Raw genomic sequence first — 19415 nt, 5'->3', positions numbered from 1 at the left:
CTGGCACGCTTTTCGACCTCTCTACTGGTGTACCCCTATACAGTTTTGGTACTGCTTACTGGCTCCTATAAAACCACTGTAACTGATGCATACTGTCATTAAAGTGCAGAACTAAGGTACTTCTACTACTACTATGTCATAAATCATTTCAGATGGCATCTTCATATTTTCAGTGTAATGGAAACTCCTATGGGAAAATCTAATGCCACTCTTCACTTTAACACTTTAACCTTTAACTTTACATATTGAGGTCATGTGACTTTTTGGTTTGTGGATGAAGACCTAACTTTTACATTTATTGGCTTTTAATGTTTGTATTTATTTATTTATTTATTTATTTTTACTATTATTATTATTATTTAGTTATTTAGCAGGTGCTTGTATCCAAAAGGAATTACAGAGACGGGTGTTAACTATGCATCACAGCTGCTGCTGCAGTGTCACTTACAATAGAGCCTTGGTTTTACATCTCATCCGAGGGACAGAGCACAAGGAGGTTAAGTGTCACAGGGTCACACACAGTGAGTCAGTGGCTGAGCTGGGATTGAACCTGGAACCTTCTGGTAACAAGCCCCTTTCTTTAATGACTGGACCAAGCCTCCAATTTAAACCCTGCATGCTAAATGCATTGCTGATCTTGACATTATCACCATGATGATTTAGGGTAACAAAAGATACAGTTTCTATGTGTTTGTGACTGTGTCTGTTTTCCTCTTAACCTTGTTCTAATTTAATCCACAGGTTGGAAAAGACTACTTCGGAGACAGTTACATACTGAATTTTAAGAACAATGGGGTCTCCACAGGTAATATCTCTCACTTTGTGTCTGCCATAAACTTTTAACCTTTTTTTTTTTTTTGTAAAAGTAAAGAAGAAACTTACAAAACTGTAAAGGAAGAGCATTTCTATTTTGTTCTTCCTGTCCAGTAAATCAAATCAGATAGGTAGATGCTCGGAAGTAATTGTATGTTACAAGGACACACCTTCGGTTTTATGGACAGGCGTGTATCATTCTGAAGAGGCAGCTGTGAGTAATGCTGAACAGTTTTAGAACTGTGCAGGCTGTTGTTGTAAACTTCATGTATGCCTAGCAAGGGTACCAACAGCCATAGAGGCATATTTTATATTCAGATCAACCGCCTAGTAGGTTTATCTTAATATAAAGTCAGGTCTTAAATGATCCTTAAAAATTCAGCAACAAGAACATTTCTAGGTAACCCATTCCATATCTGGGGTAATTCACCATTGACTGAGGTCCTCCGTTTATGCTTTGTGCTGAGCAGCCCTACACCCGGCCTGCTAAACAGATAGAAAGGAGTCTACTCTAAACCGTCACTGTGTCCCTGAAAAACACTGACAACAGCTGCCAGTCAGTGCCACTGCCAGTGCTGATGGGTGTTTTCTGTAATGTTGACATAATAAAGATAATTTAAGATATTTTCAGACAGACAGGAATGACATGTAGTCACTACCAACCGAGGGGGAGGGGGCGGGGGGGGGGGGAGGTTGCAATCATTCTTAACCCTGACTGGCATGCATCCTCTCTGAGGAAGATGTCCATCAGGTGAAGTCTGGGTTAAGCTGGTCTCTGACTCACTTAGAGGTTTTTACTTAAGAAAAGTTTCCCATAGTAAATGCATAGCAAAGTGTAATTAAGCATTGTGAAAGCATGGTAAACCCCAGAGGGGTATGGTAAAGCAAATTTAAAAACATGGCAAACCACAGTAAACTTGCATAGTATAACCATGGGAAAATTTAGGAGAGGAGAAACAAACACGATGAAGCAAACTTTCCGCAGCCATCTTTACTGTTTGCTACCAGTCTTCTAGGCATGTATTTTTGCGTAAGTATACTGATTTCTCGACTGCTTAAAATTGCAACTCTCATGAGGCGTCTATACATATCAACATAACCAAACCTCTTGTTTGGGCATCATAATTTACTACACTTTTAAAATACTTTTACCATGGTATACCACAGTCAAGAGATGCAAGATGGATATCACCTAGGCATTAATAAATATATATAAGGGAATACATTTAATTTACAGTCATGTTTTTAGCTAGCATGGTCATATCCCCTAGGCGTGAAGTCCCTGTAAAGTCCACGTGAAGTCCATGTGAAGTGAACGTGGTGCCCTGCTGTTCCTGCTTGTAAATTTAAGATGTTTTCCTGCTGCTTGGTGCAGATGTAGCTGAATATTTATTTTTTATTTCCAGATTTTGTAGGACAGACTGACAAAGCTGCCACAGGTGCTGCCTCAATTATTGTGAATGACCAAGGTAAAGAAAAGTAAAAACTGCAACATTGTTTGAAAATCAACGTTCAGAAATTACATTTCTAATGCTGTTGAAAAAGGATACCGTTTTTGCAATTTTAATTTTTTTAATTATTATTTTAGTGGACCCCATTAACAAATCTTTTAGGACAGGTTTAGCGAATGCTTTTTTGAAGAGTGTTTATAAACATTTTTAGAAAAATGAGAATAAACTAATAAACCATCTTTAAAACAGTTGATAAAATGTCTCTTGAACTTAATTTAATTCATTAAAAGTCCTTAACAAAACATTCCTTAAACGGTCCTTAAAGTTTTGTGACAGGGCCCAGTATTTAAACACTCTGAAATACTGTGGAGCAGATATCTTAGTGTCAAGCTCAGGCCCTCGTATTGTTCGTAATCATGTCAGACCACCTTATAAATACCCTGATGTGTCTTTATTACCTTGTCAACCATAGTTTTTATACAAATTAGTTTGGGGGCATTTGGCTGTGAGTGCTAGACAAAGTTTTGTTTCACCTCAGTTTTATCTAATGTCTTTGACTAGGGCTGAGTGTACAGTATGTGTGTGTTGGGGGGGGGGGGGGCACAAGTGATTTAGGTTAAGGCAACTGAGTCACTGGTCTTTTTAAGTTATCTAAGCTGCAACAGATCTTAATACAGCCACTCTAAAACTTGTTCCATCATGCATAACTTTTCACTATATTTTATTGTATTTCTCAGATGTGCAGTTTTGAAAGAAACACAGGAAAACATTCAATGATATGCTTATTCCAACATGACATCTACAAAACTACACTAGGCTTAAGAAAATGTACTTGCCTTGCCTTGCATGCCAGGTAGTTTGTTACTGCTTTACTTCCTAGGTCATTTCACCCCAGCTGTGTCTTGAAGGGTAAATGTCAGTCATTAGGGGAAGCAGATGGTTGGTTACTGACAGGAAAAAAGTCCCTGAAGTGGTGGGGACAATTTTAACAGATATCATGTTTTTAAATTAAACAAATACATTCCTTTCAAAGCTGCACATTTGAGACTTGTAGAGTGAATTGATGTGGATGACTTGGGAAATGTATGAAAATATTTTTTTTCATTTTAAAGAGCTTTGGGTGTAGAGACAGCAAAACCCCGTAGGAAAGATGCTGGATACCTGTTGGGGTTATTATTATTATTATTACTATTATTATTATTATTATTATTATTATTATTATTATTATTATTATTATTATTATTATTACTATTATTATTATTATTATTATTATTATTATTATTATTATTATTACTATTATTATTATTATTATTATTATTATTATTATTATTATTATTATTATTATTATTTATTTCTTAGCAGATGCCCTTACCCAGGGCGACTTACAGTTGTATAGGTTAACATTAAGTTTCGATACCAGCTACCCTCCTAATACAGAGAGCTCTAAGACAGGATCAGAAAGTCACACTGCAAATAAATTGTTCCTCCCTTATAGCGGCTCGATTGCTCAAATTATTGGCACCTGGTCATTTCAATAACTACCTACTGCAAGTTTCTAGTCTAAGGAGCCCTACCAATTTGTTGGCATCATCTTGTTCCACAAATAAACTTTTCAGCAATTCAAGTCTGCCTGATGTAAAAAAAAGGTAGACTTGATCACAGATCACCGCTGCTGTCTTTGCATCTCTCTCTGCCTGTGTATGATTGGCTGTTAGGTGGGACCTTGTGACAGATACATGTTGCCTAACATACTGTATGCATAGGGCTTCTAGTTTTTGGTTTTTATTTTCCATCTCTCTCCCTCCCTTTAAACCTTAATTAATGGTTGTTAAGCCTTAACTGAATACCAGATTGTTTAAATTAGCAACACACTACTAGAAACTAATGCAGTGGAAATTAATAAACTGAATTCAGTTATTAGAGCCAGAACGAAATGCAGGTTCAAATAGAATCAGGTGAGACCAATGCACGTTGTTTGTTAACTCAATCAAGATATGAGGGTAAAAAGAAACAACTTCCTTAATTAGTTAATTAGTGTTAACTAGGTAATTAGTTACTAGGTAATTAGATAATTAGTGTTTGATTAAGAAAGCGAATCGGCTCAGAATATGTTTAAAGGGACATCACATGATCAAAAATAAAACCCGAAAACTAGAAGCCCTATGTATGCACCAGGAAGCATATTTTGTTCTGATTGGTCACCCCCCCATGAGTCACAAACCTGATTGGTTGCCCAGACTACTGAAAACCAATATCTGGAGCGTGAGTAGGGGCTATTGACTTGGCACTACCTTTTCTTGTAAAGTAAATCCTACGACACATGACATGATTGAAAGGAGTACTACACCGCTGTACGCATCCACTCAACAGTAAAGCCTGATAGTTTTCTGCGATGCCAGTTTTGTTGCTCACAGTCTCTGTCACATCTCTCTTGGTCCCCCTGACTGACTGGCTCCTTGCTTCCTCGGCTGCAGGAGAGAACGCCATTGTCATCGTGGCTGGAGCCAACCTGTTGCTAGGCTCTGAGGACCTGAGGGCCGCGGCACCCCCTATCACCAGTGCGAGGGTACTGCTGTGCCAGCTGGAAGTGCGACCCGCCACCTCCCTCGAGGCTCTCAGGATGGCACACAGCAGCGGAGGTCAGTGCAGCTCACCTGGGTATCCAAATATCTAGGTATAAGAGTACCATATTTTAAATGGCCAGTTTGTCTAACAAGCTCATAAAAGCTGACCCTTCCTAAAGGAAAGGTGTCTGCAAATCCTCTTTTGGGATTTTACTTGGAAACCTTGAAACTTGTCAATGCAATCTGGTTACAAAAGTTTTTTGTTGTTGTTGTTGTTTTTTACCGTTTTATAATTTTGTCAGTTCTTTTGTGTGGATCTTAATGCAATTACTCAAATATGGTAATTTTTTAAAAAGTACTTTGACCATTCAGGAGGAGCTGCTCATCAGTTGTAGTTGCCTGCCATAGACATTGTAGGCTAGTTTCTTGATATTAGTAAGCACTAGCCCTGTCTAGTGCACAGCTGTGTATTGCCAGCAAAACAAAAGGAAACTTGATAAAAAGTGGCAGAGCACTAGATAACACTGATCTAACCTATGCTATATATATCTATAGCTGGCACCTTTAGCTAAAGAGCACCTTCACACAGGCTTAATAACAAACATAAGACAGAATTGTAGTAATTATTATAAGAACCACTCAGACTGATTGCAAACACCATAAAACACTTTGAATAAATGAGTTCTACTTTATAACTCTAGTTACACATTCAACAATTTCATGTTTTATAGTTATGGATGGCTTGCGTGTTGGAATAATTTCTGGAATTTTAAGTATTTGGTCAACATTTTCTACTGTTATGAAAACATTTATGAAGCAAAAAAATACACATGCAACACATCTTTATTTATTTAATACTTACAGAACACAAACACAGTTGCTTTGTGTTTTTGTAAGATTGGAAGTGGATATGTCTTTGAAATATTGTAATTTGTTGTTTTATTGTGGTGTGGTTCTTGAATGTCTTGGCAGAGCTACAGTCTGTTGCCAGCTGTGGACCTGGGGAAATTTCAGCCCCCTTGTACCTTCAAAGCCCTTAGTGTATAAGTGCTCTGTCTGATGCCCGGTATCTGAGTGTTTGATAGGCTGGCTGATGCATGACTACTGTGTGAATGTGTTGCATGTCTGTTTATTCTCCTAAACAGGATGATTCATCTGACTGTGGCTTACATAGTAAAACAATTTCAGTAAAATGAATAAACAAATTACATTTAATAACCCTGTGGCAGGGCAGCAGGAGATAGCCCTGCACACTATAAAAGGGGGAGGGGGGGCAGGTTAAAGCCCTGCTGTAAAGTCTTTGTTTTGTAGTATTATGATTTCAAATGTATTTTGGTGTACTGTATTATTATTTTAAAAAGGAGATGTATTGTTTGGGGAAGGGTGATTTTAAGGTATTGTTTTGGGTGTATTTAAACAAGTGTTTTGTTATTATTATTTATTTATGCATATAAATGACGGCGAAAAGCTGTGCGTTTTGTTTTATTGTGTGGCAGCAGGGATGGGGAAGCCCCATCCCACAAATCCCTGTGCAGAAGGTGAACATCTCCCAAGTTCATTAACTGGTTAATTTGTTGCTAATCGGGAGATGGTCACCAGTATAAAAGTCTGCAGTTTTCTGCGCTCTTGGAGGAGCGAACAGGAGAGAGAGAGAGAGAGAGAGAGAGAGAGAGAGTAAAACCAAAACTAGATAGGATCAGTGAAGGCGTTTTGGTGTGTGTTTTACTGTTTGTGATTTTGTTTTGTTTAAAACTTTATTTTGCTCTGTGAGCAATGTTTTTCTGTTTAAATATTGTATTTATTTTTGTTTCATTAAAAATAGCGCCGCAGTGCGCTTTGCATCGAGTACCTGCCTGTGTTTCAGTTCCTGACGTCCCCACCCTCCGTCGCCCTGTCACAGACCCCTATTTAAAACAAATTGTAACTTCAAAAAGTGCAAAAAAACTGCACAGTCATGTTGTTGTACCACTTGACATGTATTTTCTATATCCTGCAGTAATCCGGGTCTTAATCATTACCCTGACTTAAGTACTATTCGCACAGGACTTAAAATCACCAGATTTTCAGTTGACATTAGGAATTTTTACTGACATGAGTGAAATTTAGTCCCGTGCAAATTGTCCATTTCCTTTTACCAAAGATAATTTTTCCAGGGTTCCTTCGCTTGTTTTACAGGGCATCAGGACCTCCTGTAAAATTTCAAACTCAGTCGTCATGTGTTTTTGTAGTCCTGTGCAAATCGACCATATCAGTGTTATGTTAGAATTAATATGAGTATTTCGGGGTTATTCGCCTCAATGCTTTTTGTAGAAGAAGAGAGTGATGGGTGCTTTCAGCGATGCATTTGAAAATATGTTTGGATGTAAACAAACATTTATTAGATGGCGACAAGATACTATTCAAAAAAGAAGAAAAATTATTATTTCTTAATTTGGTTACACCTTTATCCAAGGCCACTCACAGACTTGCAGTATCAAAGTACAATGCATTTTATATACATCATTACATCCGCTTCGTTGTTCACAGATCACATGCAAAAGCGCCACCTCTGGCTACAATTTTGAATTTAATTAAAAATGTAACGATTTCTCTTGAAGAAAACCAGTCCACGTCTGGTAGATTACTGAACATCCTCTGCTTTTGACCAACTCTGAGGACCACCTGTTTTTTAGTCCCGTGTGAATAATACTTTAATAATATTTCAAATCATTTCATTGTGGGGATCAAAAGATGCTTTGGAGGTGATGTATGCCCACAGATATGTCCACAAACAGCACAAAAACACCTGACTGATGTATTTGTTGGAACAGAAAAAAACAGATTGACACTGGTGGGTTCTCAAAGCAAAACGTTCTTTTGTTTGCTCTTCAAGAGGAGGTGTTGAAATCTCATGTAAAGCTTTCTGAAATCATGTTGAATGCTCCGAGATAATATTTCTGGGAGAGTGTTGATTGTATTGTTCTGTTGTTTAGCTATATAGTTCTGCTTTGTCAGAAACCAGACTTTTTTTGGCATACTAGTTTGTTTATATTCCCCAAGGTAATTTTAGCTGCAGGCACACAAACTTCCTCATCAAGCTGTCACTGTGAACCAAACAGTCATCTTCCTGCCACTACATGCAGCAACAGGGGGTTATGAAAGCCTCATGTAATGTAAACTTAATGGTGTTTCTTGAGAGCATGAACTTGGTAACAACCATCTGTGACAGAGAAAGAATGAATCTTGGTTATAAATCTCCCTCCCAACCTGGGAGGGCGCTGTGTAAAGGGAACACTGTGCCCCGGACTGGATGGTTTGGCAGTTCATTCCAGGGAAAGGTGGAAGTCAGTCATCTAGAAAGGGGGCGGAGCCAAAGTACACCAAGTCATCGCCCTAGAGGGGCGGCGAATGTGGCAATCGCGGATTGGAGGAAAAGCGATTGCATTGTAACCAAGGGGGTGTGGCTGAAGGTACAAAAGGGGATGTGGCAAAGCGAACTGTTCCTTTGTTATCTTTGCGAGAGAACCGCTGAAGGACTGGAAAGTAACCGTGAGTGTTTTGTGTTTGTTTGTTTGTCGTTCTAATTGTACTCGTTTGTCATTGTTAGACAGCTAACATGATCCAGGAGCTGTCGCTAAAGGCCAGCACCAAACCTGGACAGCACTGCACTACTGTTCACTATAAATTGTATTTCACCACTTGCACTCACTCTGGACTTGTGATCATGTTTGTGTTCTGTGTGTGTTTATACTCTGTTTATTATTTTGGGACTGAACCCTGTGGTTTTAACTGTGCAGTACACATTGCTGTGTATTGCCAGTTACTATTATTTACGGACGCCAAACGACCTGGATTACAAAATAATAAAAGGATTGTTTGGACCGTCTTGTTGTTTGTCATTTGTTTGAGCATTGCATCACCTCTACACCTGCGCACCACAAACCACTTTGCCACACCATCTTATATAAAAGATATGTAAATGAAATATTGGAATATAATTAAAAGAGAGCTTGAATATATAATTGATCATTTAAGAAGCAGAATAAAGTAAGCTCATCTAAATTGAATGTGACTGTGGGATACTTGCGAAAACTTTAAAATCATGTAAGTTACAATTGTATCTTGCCAGGTGACATGAATGCAAGTAAATCCTATAGACATGAAGTATTGCACTCCGTAGTGTGTGTACAATGTAAAGCCTAAGCACACACCTTCCTGGGGTAGGTAATTCCCAGAAAGACTTGAAGCAGGGACGGGAGCAGGGTGCTTTCTGCAGCAGTGCTCTTTGATGTTAGTACCCCTTTAAAAACTCCTGTAGCACAATACTGCTCTCCCACACTACTGGGATACTGTTAGCTGGGACAGTGTGTTAGTATGTTAGGCAGTGGCTATCGGCCAAGCATGCTGCCTGCTGAACTGCTTAACACCTGTAATGCTGGCTTCAGTAGGAACACAGCTGAAATACAAAGGCTCGTAGATGTCATAATAAGAAACTGGATCAGAGGCCAGGGCAGCACATGTGGCTCACCACAACTGACAAGGCTTACCGCAGTGCAGTTTCACTCTGATTACCAAGCACCTTGCTTCTTAAGGAAACAAAAGGACATTGACGTTAATGTGACTTTATTGCTTCCTCAGCGGGTGTTCTGAGCATTTCCACAAACCCACTATTTCAAGACATTAACCCTTGGCTAAAAACCAGAGTGCGTTTCCAGTGTTACTTGAACAAGTGTGTGACCTGAATTACAATCAATGACAGATGCAGAGCCGGTGATCTTTTTGACAGGAAATGAGACAGTGTGCCCAATTCAATCAGACACGCAGTGCTCTGACGCAGTTTCTGTTTCCACTAATAACTAACCATTAATGTGACACACACACACACTTTCATGTTTGCGCAGAAGGAGTTACTTGATATTATGGACAGATTTCGTCCTCGGCATAAAACTACATAATTCAAAAATTAAAAAGTTAACATATGAAATAGAAAATGTTAAAAACTGCACATCTTCAGCATACACTGTATGCACAGTCTCCCTAACCTGCTGCTGCACCAAAGCCAATGCAACACTCCCGCTGATTGTATGATTCACCCTGTACACTACGTGGCCATGCTTTTACCAGGTGAGCCACTCGGAGACCCCCCAGAGCTTAAACTTCCACTAGTGCTGAAAATACCGTAATTAATCATTCGCCTTTTACAGGAACGCGTTCATTGAAATCTGTTATTTGTGCAAAATGGATATGTCAATTAATGCTATTACTCTCAATGTACTCTTAATTTCTGATCAGCTTGCCTGACTAAGGGGGGTGGGGGGTGAACAATGCCGAGAGCATGGAAGTTGGACGTCATGTACATGTATATATATATTACGGGTAAAACAGTATATCTATCTATTGTTGGAAGTCTTTCAATTTGCTAAACAGGAGCTCTTTAGGTCCTCAGCATATCATTGAGATTCCTCTTGCACTCACACAGCATCTGTTCAGTCTAAGGCTCGGTTTAATACAGCTGATCAGATACGCTGAACAAATTGAAAGTTCTTGTGGAACATATTTTTAGGGAACATGTTGAACATATCTTTTTTCTTTTCTTTTTTTGTGCAGTTTGTTTGTTGCTCTGAATTACTCATTGGGTAGCTGTCGTTTACATACTGTGTTTGTTGTTTTTCTTACAGTGAAGACAGTTTTCAATCCCGCACCTGCTGTTCCAGACTTGGACCCTGAATTTTATTCCAACTCCGACGTGGTCTGCTGTAACGAGCCTGAGGTACGCTGTGAAGGGTTTGTGAAGCTACTGTGCTGTCCAGTGGGAAAGATAATAGTTTTGGACTGTGCACGCATTACAGAATGCACATTTTCTTTTGTTGTTAGGTCAGGGGCGCTTGAAGGAATACAGCCTGCGAGAGTCTTCTGGGCAGTTCTCTTTTTTCATTCATTTATTGGGAGTCCTCCGATCCATGACCAAACCAATCGCCTCTTTACATCCAGGAGCTTGAGAGCAGATATCAGCAAATTACCGGCCCTCCAGGCGTCTGCATGAGCTCTCCAGTCGCCTGGCTAGTAGGGTCTTCTGTAGTGCTTAGAGGAGAAACAGTACCTGAAGATTTTGCCTCACTAAGTAGTGGTATTTTAGAGCCAGTGCAACGCTCCCTGTGTAATCCCTAGTGAAGATTGGCAACTTTGCACAGCCAGGATGCATATCTGCACTTCCCTGATTGTATGACTCCCCTTGTACACCACGTGGTTATGCCTTTACCAGATGAGCCACTTGGGACTTGAATAGTTGACTTTTTCAATTGCAACATGCAACTCCACAACCATGCAATAACCGCCATAACAAAAGCTGTGGACGAACAACCAGTAGGTCCAGAATTCAGTTTGCTAATCTGAGTACTACGAGGTCCAGCTTCACAGTGGCTGAAGATGAGAATGGAGTTATGCTAAAGGGAGGGTGTGAAATACTGGAAGCGGTGTAAGAGATGAACCGCTTACAGTATGGCTGTATTTGTTTATGTGTAAGTATTAAGGTGTGCGTTGGTTTGTTGGACTGAGATGCTCAAAGATTACACTTTGATAAGAAGCCAATGAACACCTACAGATAGTGTGTGGTTGTGAAGTTCACCTTTTAATACACATTATCAGTGGATGCATCAGTGGGACACACCATTATAAAAGTTCAGCACAGTATTTTTGCAGGTTTACCATGCTTTTCCCATGGTTATACTATACTATAGTTTACCCTGGACCTTTACCGTGCCTTGCTGTTCTTTATAATGCTTACTGAGGTCCACAACTTCATTTGATATTGCCTGTGTTAATTAGTTATATTTTATGTTTATTTTAAATATGTGCAAGAAAATATTACAGATCTTACCAAGCTTTGCTATACTTTCTCTTTTCTTTATTAAAATTTTCTGTGCTTTTACTATTGTAAACTTTTATTAGGGCAAGCACAGGTCATAAACAATGTTCAGAACTCTGTGCAGATGCTCGGGTACATCCCTTTAAGACCACACTATGCGCAGATAAAAGAAAGTTGATTTGACTGTCACCCATGACAGAATATATAACAACACCCTGTTTATAGCCAGCCACTGGCGTGTGAAAACAGATCCTTCTTTTTACCGTAAGTCAGACTTTTACAAGGCCTCAGCTGTTAAGTTGAGGCTGTTGAAATTATATAATGGAAACCTGGTGCCTTGTCAAAGAAATGTGGAGGGATGCAGATGTGTTTGCTGAGTCACAGCTAGCCCAAGGCAGCGCGAGGGAAACGGCTGCTGAGGAGAAACGTCTGCTGGGGAGGAATGGCTGTGCTGACAACCTGGCTTTCTTGTGGTTGAGAAGGGGGGGGGGGGGGTACAGGCTGCAACATGAAAGGGAGATCTGATGGAGCTTATTTGTTTCATTGAGTTTGCCCTCCTCTTAGCCTTCCCACACCTATTATACCTCGCTTTGTTGCAGCTGTATCATAAACAGACCTTGTTTTGTTTCACAAGACTGTAAATGGATTTGTCCGACAGGCAGGCACACAGACGGTGTAGTAAAAACCTAAGAAAACAGTCATCTGTTGACAAGTGCTCTGTTCCGAGAGCCCAATCGTACCTTGGATTGAGACAACATGCCAACAATGTTAATTTTATAAAACGCTTTTACTGACAGATCTGCAAAACGGAACAGTGCTAAATTTAGGTTGACATGTCACTTTTATTAGGTAATCATCACCGTAAGGAGACCCTACTGTATATACACTCATACACTATTTGAGATACAGAAATAATTTAGGAAAAATATAAAGGTAACCTTCACTTTGACCTGTGACCTATTAATATGGCTGAGGTCATGTGCCTTTTTGGTTTCCAGATGATAAGGCCTAACACTTTGAGTTATTGGTTTCTTACTTGGTACACAACTATATTCTATGATTCTCTAGGTTAAATTTGATCAGGGCTAAAACAAATGCCCCTAAACTATGTAATTGACCTTGACCTAAAATGGCTGCCATGTTGCGGTAGATATAAAGCTGTATTCTATGATTCTAAGATTTCCTCAGGGTAGTTGTCCCCTGGGACAGGCCTTACCAGTACCTCAGCACAGTGTAAGGAGGCACAGTGCCACCCTTCTTTTTGATGTGCTGGCAATACACAGTTGTGCACTAGATGGCGCTGGCTCTTACTTCTAATGAGACAAAAAAGGCTAATCTAGCCTTGTCTATGGTAGGCAACTAGAACTATTGATAATATAATTGAATGTTTGTAACATACAATGGAAGTGCAGTACCGATTAATTGTACTCAAGCCCACTCACATAAACCTGCTCCAAACAGGCTCCAGAATTTGTAAACGTTTATAGAGAAATGAACCTCGTTCTGCTACTCTGTCACTGTCACTTACCAGTGGATCGTGTTGACTTGCAGGCGGAGCTCTTGACAGGGGTGCCGGTTGTGAGCCTGGAGGATGCTGGGAAGGCAGGGGCAGTGCTTCTGGGGCGAGGCTGTCGTTCGGTGATCGTCACACTGGGGTCGGAGGGCTGTGTGATGATGTCAGTGCAGGATCCCACCCCCAAGCACATCGCTGGACAGAAGGTCACTGCAGTGGACTCCACAGTAAGGAGCTGTGCTTTCTGATACACCAGTAACATTCATAATGATACAGCAATGGTGGCCAAAATAGTCTTAGATGTCATTTGTTACATATGTCCCGTCCGTAACTAATAAACACTCAATACAAGTTTTCTATAACGTGTGACTTTCAAAACTAAGAAATACTAAAATAAATGTAATAAATTCAGTAACAAACATTTCGACTAGAAGTCTTTTAAAGTAATTGAGAAAGACTTCTAGTTTAAACGTTTGTCATTGAATTTATTACATTTATTTTAGTATTTCTTAGTTTTGAAAGTCACACATGTTATTTAAAACTTGTATTTTAGTTAAAAAATCATGATATCTGGTACTACACTATGTTACTGTTGTTACTGCTTCACCTGAAAGCATGTCAGGGAAAGCAACGTGTTGGTTAGTGACTGGAAAGAAGGCATTGACAGGGTAGGGACAGTTGCACTGTCCAGGTGAAACGGAGATTACTTGAACCTAGTGTTGTACCAGATGTCTTATTTTAAAAAGTTTTACTATAACGTGTTTCTTTCAAAACTAAACATTTGAGACCAATATAGAGAATGGAAGTATGCAACATATGAGATTTATGAAACTGTTGTCTTAGCTACAAACACTTTAAATATGAACCTGTACAGTAGGTTCTGAATGGTATTATTTAATGCTCATGAAGGCTGAAAGACAACGTTACTAGATACAGTGAGACACAGGGCATGTCTTATGGGTCCCAGTTTTGAAGGTTGACTTTGTGAATACTGTACAATGACTTAATGGAAACTACTCAGTACAATGACTTCATGGAAACTACTCAGTACAATGACTTGATGGAAACTACTCAGAACATTCAGCAGTCAAGAATTCCAAATTTCGGGGCTTGTGTAGAACAAAGCTGAGATTGTGATGCACAGCCCACTGAGGACTGTGTAAGAACACCACACTTGTTTCACATCTGCTAGTGCTTTTACCCTTTGTGCTGATTCTTATCAAATAAAAAATGTCCAGGAAAGTCCACAGAGAGACAAGCACCTCATGTGCGTGTCAGCATGTTAGCAGGAGCTGGCAGCAGCAATGTTACAACAACATGATACAGTTAAAACTGATTTTTTTAAAAATGGCTATGCAGGTTTGCATCATTTATAATGACTTGTTTATATAAAGGAAATATTTCAGTAATTTTGAGCCCAAGGAAGAAATTGTAAAACAATGCTGTGTAAGCAAATTCATTTTACCAAAGCCTGTTTTTTTATTTGGGGACTCAGAGAAAGATGCCTGCCTGCCTTCCCTTAGTCTGTAATCTGTGTTTTATTGACCAAGAGATTAATCAAATATGGTACAGTAATGTTAAACTGGTAAATGATATCTTTAGGACAGAATAACAATAATTAGCTTAGATAGTACCTTACTGTGTCAGTTTTATAATACAGAATACTTGGACTGCAGAACCAGTGAAATAGGAAAAAGGGAGTGAAATGCAGCAGGTTGTTAATTTGGAGACTAACTGCACCATCAAGTACTTAACCCAGGGGTGACCAATTCTGGTCCTGGTGGGCCATTCTATGCCATGTTTGATAGGTAAAAAGAGAACTACTTCAGGGTTCAGTTGACTAAATTAGAACAAGGCTTGAACTAAGACTAGGACAGGAAGGACCAGCTTTGCCCAGGCCTGACTTTACCCATCATGCGATTCCACTCATTTGCCTACCCTTGCCTCATGTTTCATATACCGTCTTTATTTATTGAACGTTACTAGCAAAATGGAACGGACGAATTTAAGGGAAGTCTGCGACTGCCTGGAAGAACACTACTGAGATCCAATCCACTACCACATAGACCCAAAGAATAAAACCTCAAATAATGATCTCACTGCTCCCCAAGAGCTCAGAGCAGACAGCCCCCCAGCCCCGGAACACAAACAGTCCCTGTTGCTGTGTTAGTTGTGGTTAGAAGGCTCTGACCCCAGCACCTTTACAAGCAAGCACTCCCCGGTGACTCAGCTGCTAAAACTGCAGCACTCAGCGCTGCCGACCAGCTTGCGGTTACACAGCCTGTTGTCAGTGAATTCCTTCATGCTTTGATGAAAGATGCTAAAGCTATAAATTGAACCTTGTTTTACATTTTTTTGGAAAGCACAATCTTGTTTCCAGTAAATCTTTTTTTTCTTGTTTTGTTTTGTTCGAGACATAGATTTTTATCTTTCCTGCTAGTTAGGGAGTTTGGTACAAGTCAAGGAGACTAATTTAATTATACCGGAAAAATGTCAAGATGCAAAGCAAAACCCAGCATTTGATTCCATTTTCTAATGATAAGAGTCCTCAAAGTGGGAAGTTAAAGAAAAGTTTAGTTGAACTTCAACAAAGTGGCACGTGCTGCAGAGTGGTGAGGCTGACTGTAATTGTTCCGTATGGCACACTGAGCTACTCTCTATCGCCTGCGCAGTGAGTCACCCAAGAAAGGTTTCACTCTTTTAAGTTATACTGTAAGAAAGAGGTTATTCCAACCAAATCCACTTTCGTCACTCAAGGTGTTGGGATTTACAGGCACTGGAAGTGAAAATGGTCCATATATCAGCTCCCATTCTAATCTGTGACTAGTACAGTGGGCACTCCACCATTACGGCGAAGGCAGTAATGACACTATGCCAGTGTGGATGGTATTATTGCATTTAAATGTTAATGCAATGCAATATAATGTGCATGTTATCTCTGTTTTTAATTTGTTTTGATCCAAAGTGCAAACACACATTGTATCAGGCCTGGAACAGATCCTGAAATCTGTACTGCCCCACAACATGCTCAGTTTTACACTGAAATACTGAAATAAAGCCTTCTGTGCCTTTATCACAAAGCACAACGTGTTGATCAGTTTGCTTGTTTACATTCTGCAAAAGTACTTTCATCCTTTGAAAAGCTGCTTTTTTTTAGTATAATAAATTATATTGTAATGCTTTGTAATAGCTCACAAAAACAGAAAAATATAATTAAAGGTAGGATTGCCAAATATGTATTTTTAAATCCAAATGGAAAAGTACCTCAAGTTCCATCAGGAGACTCCCTGACGTAACTTTTAATGTAGGACTGCCATGAAAACGTTTTACCAGGCTTCGGTTTGAAGAGGCATCCTAGCCGCCCCTTATTGTCTTAACTCGCCATGTGCTTTGAAAAAACATATCTTTGAACTTTGTACATTAACAGTCTTATATGACAATATCAATGGTGAATACCTTTGAACTCTATGATGATTTGCTGTTTATTTGATATAACAGTGCGTGGTTCATACTGTAGCAGTGTTTGCACGGGGGGGTTATGATGCAATTTTCTCAGAAATAATTTGTATCGATTTACTTTGTTTATTCAGTTTCATGCGTGCTTATTTTCCCATTAGGAAAGTGATGTCAGACCTCCTTCCTATTAAAGCATTCCCTACTGTGATAACTCGGTCATCATACAGACTAGTCTACTATTGTTGGACTGCAGTAATTCTATAAGGACCGTTATAAAAGTTTACCATTGTGGTAATGGTAGTTTTGCATAGTAGTTTTGGTGCTTTTCCAGTGGTTATGCTATGCATTTGCCAAAGTTAACCACTGTGTTACCATACCCCTTGGTTTTACAGTGCTTACCTATGATTTATCATGCTTTCACTGTGCTTTATTGCACTGTACCACGCCTTTACTATCGGAAACTTTTATAAGGGGAGAACCAAGTGGGATTCTCTTCTTCAAAAACTAAAACTCTGACCCTAACAATGTTGCATTTACAAATACTTGCAAAGATTCACTACAGCATATGGTTGTTTTAAATATTTGTGCTTTAAGAACGCAAAGCAGATATTTCCTTCATCCCACAGAACTCCTACAATGTGACCTGTGAGAGTGAGAGTGAGAGCCAGAGTCAGAGCCGGTGCAGTGCTGTGCTGGTGACTCAGAAGCTTGCATCAGCAGCATAATCTGTGCTGCTAAGCACATCGGAGTTATGAAACACCCTATACTCTCCGCCCGACTCTCTGTTACCTGACTTCACATAATATCACGTAACTATTTCATAATATCATTTCACATAATATCATATAACAAAGTCAAATACAGATTTTCTTCACACAACTGATACCTGTGCAGCCGTGTGGAAGAATCTTCAAAAATTATTGGACTAGTTTTTACAGACTCTTGGTTTAAAAAACTCTGCCGTCAGTTGGAATCCTCAGCGCTCCACCTACCCCAAGTGGAAGGGTCCCTGTGACGCCAGCCTTGGCTCAAATCAGGGTGGTCAGTGAGGCAGGCCGGAGCCTTGAGGATAGCGATGTGGAGAGTGTCAGCTGGAGTGGAGAGAGTGGAGCTGAACCCCAAACACACTGGTGACTAATCAGCCAAGTCTGTGAGAAACCAGCTCCTGGCCCATTCTGTGGTTAAATCTGATAGCTTTGTCACATTCCATTGCGGTTTACAGCAGCAGTGCTTCACCAGCAGTACAACTGACAGGCTTTTTTAAGTCTCATACCCTCATCGATAATTAAAAAAAATAAAATAAAATAAAACCACAGTTAACGGACAAGCATTCCTCTGCCTTTTTGAACAAAAACAGAATCCCTGAGCAATCAAGAGCCAATAGTTAAAAAATAACAGCCTTTACAGGGCTGGTTTAGTGGTTTGAGCAGAGAACTTGGAGCCATAGGTTCAAAATCCCATTTAGTGGGTCAGTTCCCTCTTGAATCAGTCCATCGCAATTTCCAAGAAGATTTAAATTAATAAGGCACTGAAGAGGATAACAGATTGCCATGTTTCGTCATGTGCTTTTTACTTAAAATTATTTGAAATGCAGTTGACAAAGTTTTATCATATTACAGCTTCTTTTACTTCAGACATTAGGATTTGAGTGATGGAGAGTATGGATTACTTATCAAACCTTTACTGTGCTGTGTTTCATATGACATGTTTGTCACACTTATTATCATTATCGCCACACCTTTATTAGGCACACAACACTTTACTGTGTATAAGGGTGTTCCTGCTTGGGTGTTTCAATTTGTAGCACATAGTATAAATACTGTGTTAAGAGATGTTGTAAGTACAATTTAAGACTACAATCTCAATCACGTTTTTAGCTATGTTCAATTTTACACTGGAGTGTAATTCCTTGGTTGGTTTACTACCCCTTTCCACGGTTCGGCCTGCTGTACCCAGTATCATTCCAGTTTGCCTACATACTCAAAAGGCTTTAGCTTTAGGGACACAATGTCCTTCCGGGAGACAACATGCAAGCATACTACGTTCAGCAGTGTATGTGGTTATAAATTACATCCAGAATTATTATTTTTTTTTTTCATTTTACAGGACACGTGATTCCAGCAACCAGGAAAACATTCAAATTTTACAGTCGAATTGTAGTTTTCTTTAGGGTATAGTATAGTATATATTCTCAACTGCAAAGAGAGTTCCTGTGTTTGTGGGCATGCAGGGCTGCGTCATTCGGTTTGACAGGTGCTAGGACTCCCCCTGCTGGCAGCTGTCAAAACGTTTGTTTGTCCAGTGGAGAGCAAACAGTTTACAGTGGTAGTTTTGCCATTTTTCATCCTACTTTGTTTATTTCTTCTATTTTAAGCAAATCAATTAAAGTGTTGCCTGGTAATTTATCATGCCTATTGTGCTGAATTGAGCGAGATTTTACATTCTGCACATTGGAGTAAAGACCTTGATTACTTTGCCCCGAGTTGTGAAATTATTTAAGGAAACAGTATGGACATAATCCATTTCACTTGACACATGTAGTACTACTGGAGAATACAGAAGAGCTGTTCTGCTTTGCAGAAAGTTGTTGTAGGTTTTCTTTGAAATTGTGAAAAACCCCTTTGTAGTGGGAGTGTGGTTTCACAGTCTCTAAATGGAGATTTCACAGGGGGGCTGAGAAAGGGGTATTCACTCATCGCACTGGAATGGTAGAGGTTACCAGCTCCAATGGGACAATTAGTGACTCACTGGTTTGTCCTCCGTGCCTGTGACAG

At 39.6% G+C, this 19415-nt stretch overlaps 1 protein-coding gene across 5 annotated transcripts in view; it reads left to right on the top strand.

Moving 5' to 3' along the window:
- The window catches only part of rbks (ribokinase), a 29051-nt gene that overhangs the window by 8294 nt on the left and 1342 nt on the right, over positions 1-19415 (top strand). For 4 of the 5 annotated variants that reach the window (XM_059024551.1, XM_034003587.3, XM_059024550.1 and 1 more), the window contains exons 4-8: positions 742-805; positions 2220-2282; positions 4739-4903; positions 10486-10577; positions 13224-13412. In XM_059024551.1, the coding sequence (XP_058880534.1) occupies positions 742-805; positions 2220-2282; positions 4739-4903; positions 10486-10577; positions 13224-13412 (573 nt within the window). The remainder of the gene's footprint in view (positions 1-741; positions 806-2219; positions 2283-4738; positions 4904-10485; positions 10578-13223; positions 13413-19415) is intronic. The other variant, XM_059024553.1, reaches the window with a different exon arrangement.

This window comes from Acipenser ruthenus, chromosome 5 (genome assembly GCF_902713425.1).
Source record: "Acipenser ruthenus chromosome 5, fAciRut3.2 maternal haplotype, whole genome shotgun sequence".
In the NCBI taxonomy this organism is placed as follows: domain Eukaryota; kingdom Metazoa; phylum Chordata; class Actinopteri; order Acipenseriformes; family Acipenseridae; genus Acipenser; species Acipenser ruthenus.
Note: the sequence above shows the minus strand (reverse complement) of the source record. Positions and strands in the feature narration are given on the sequence as shown.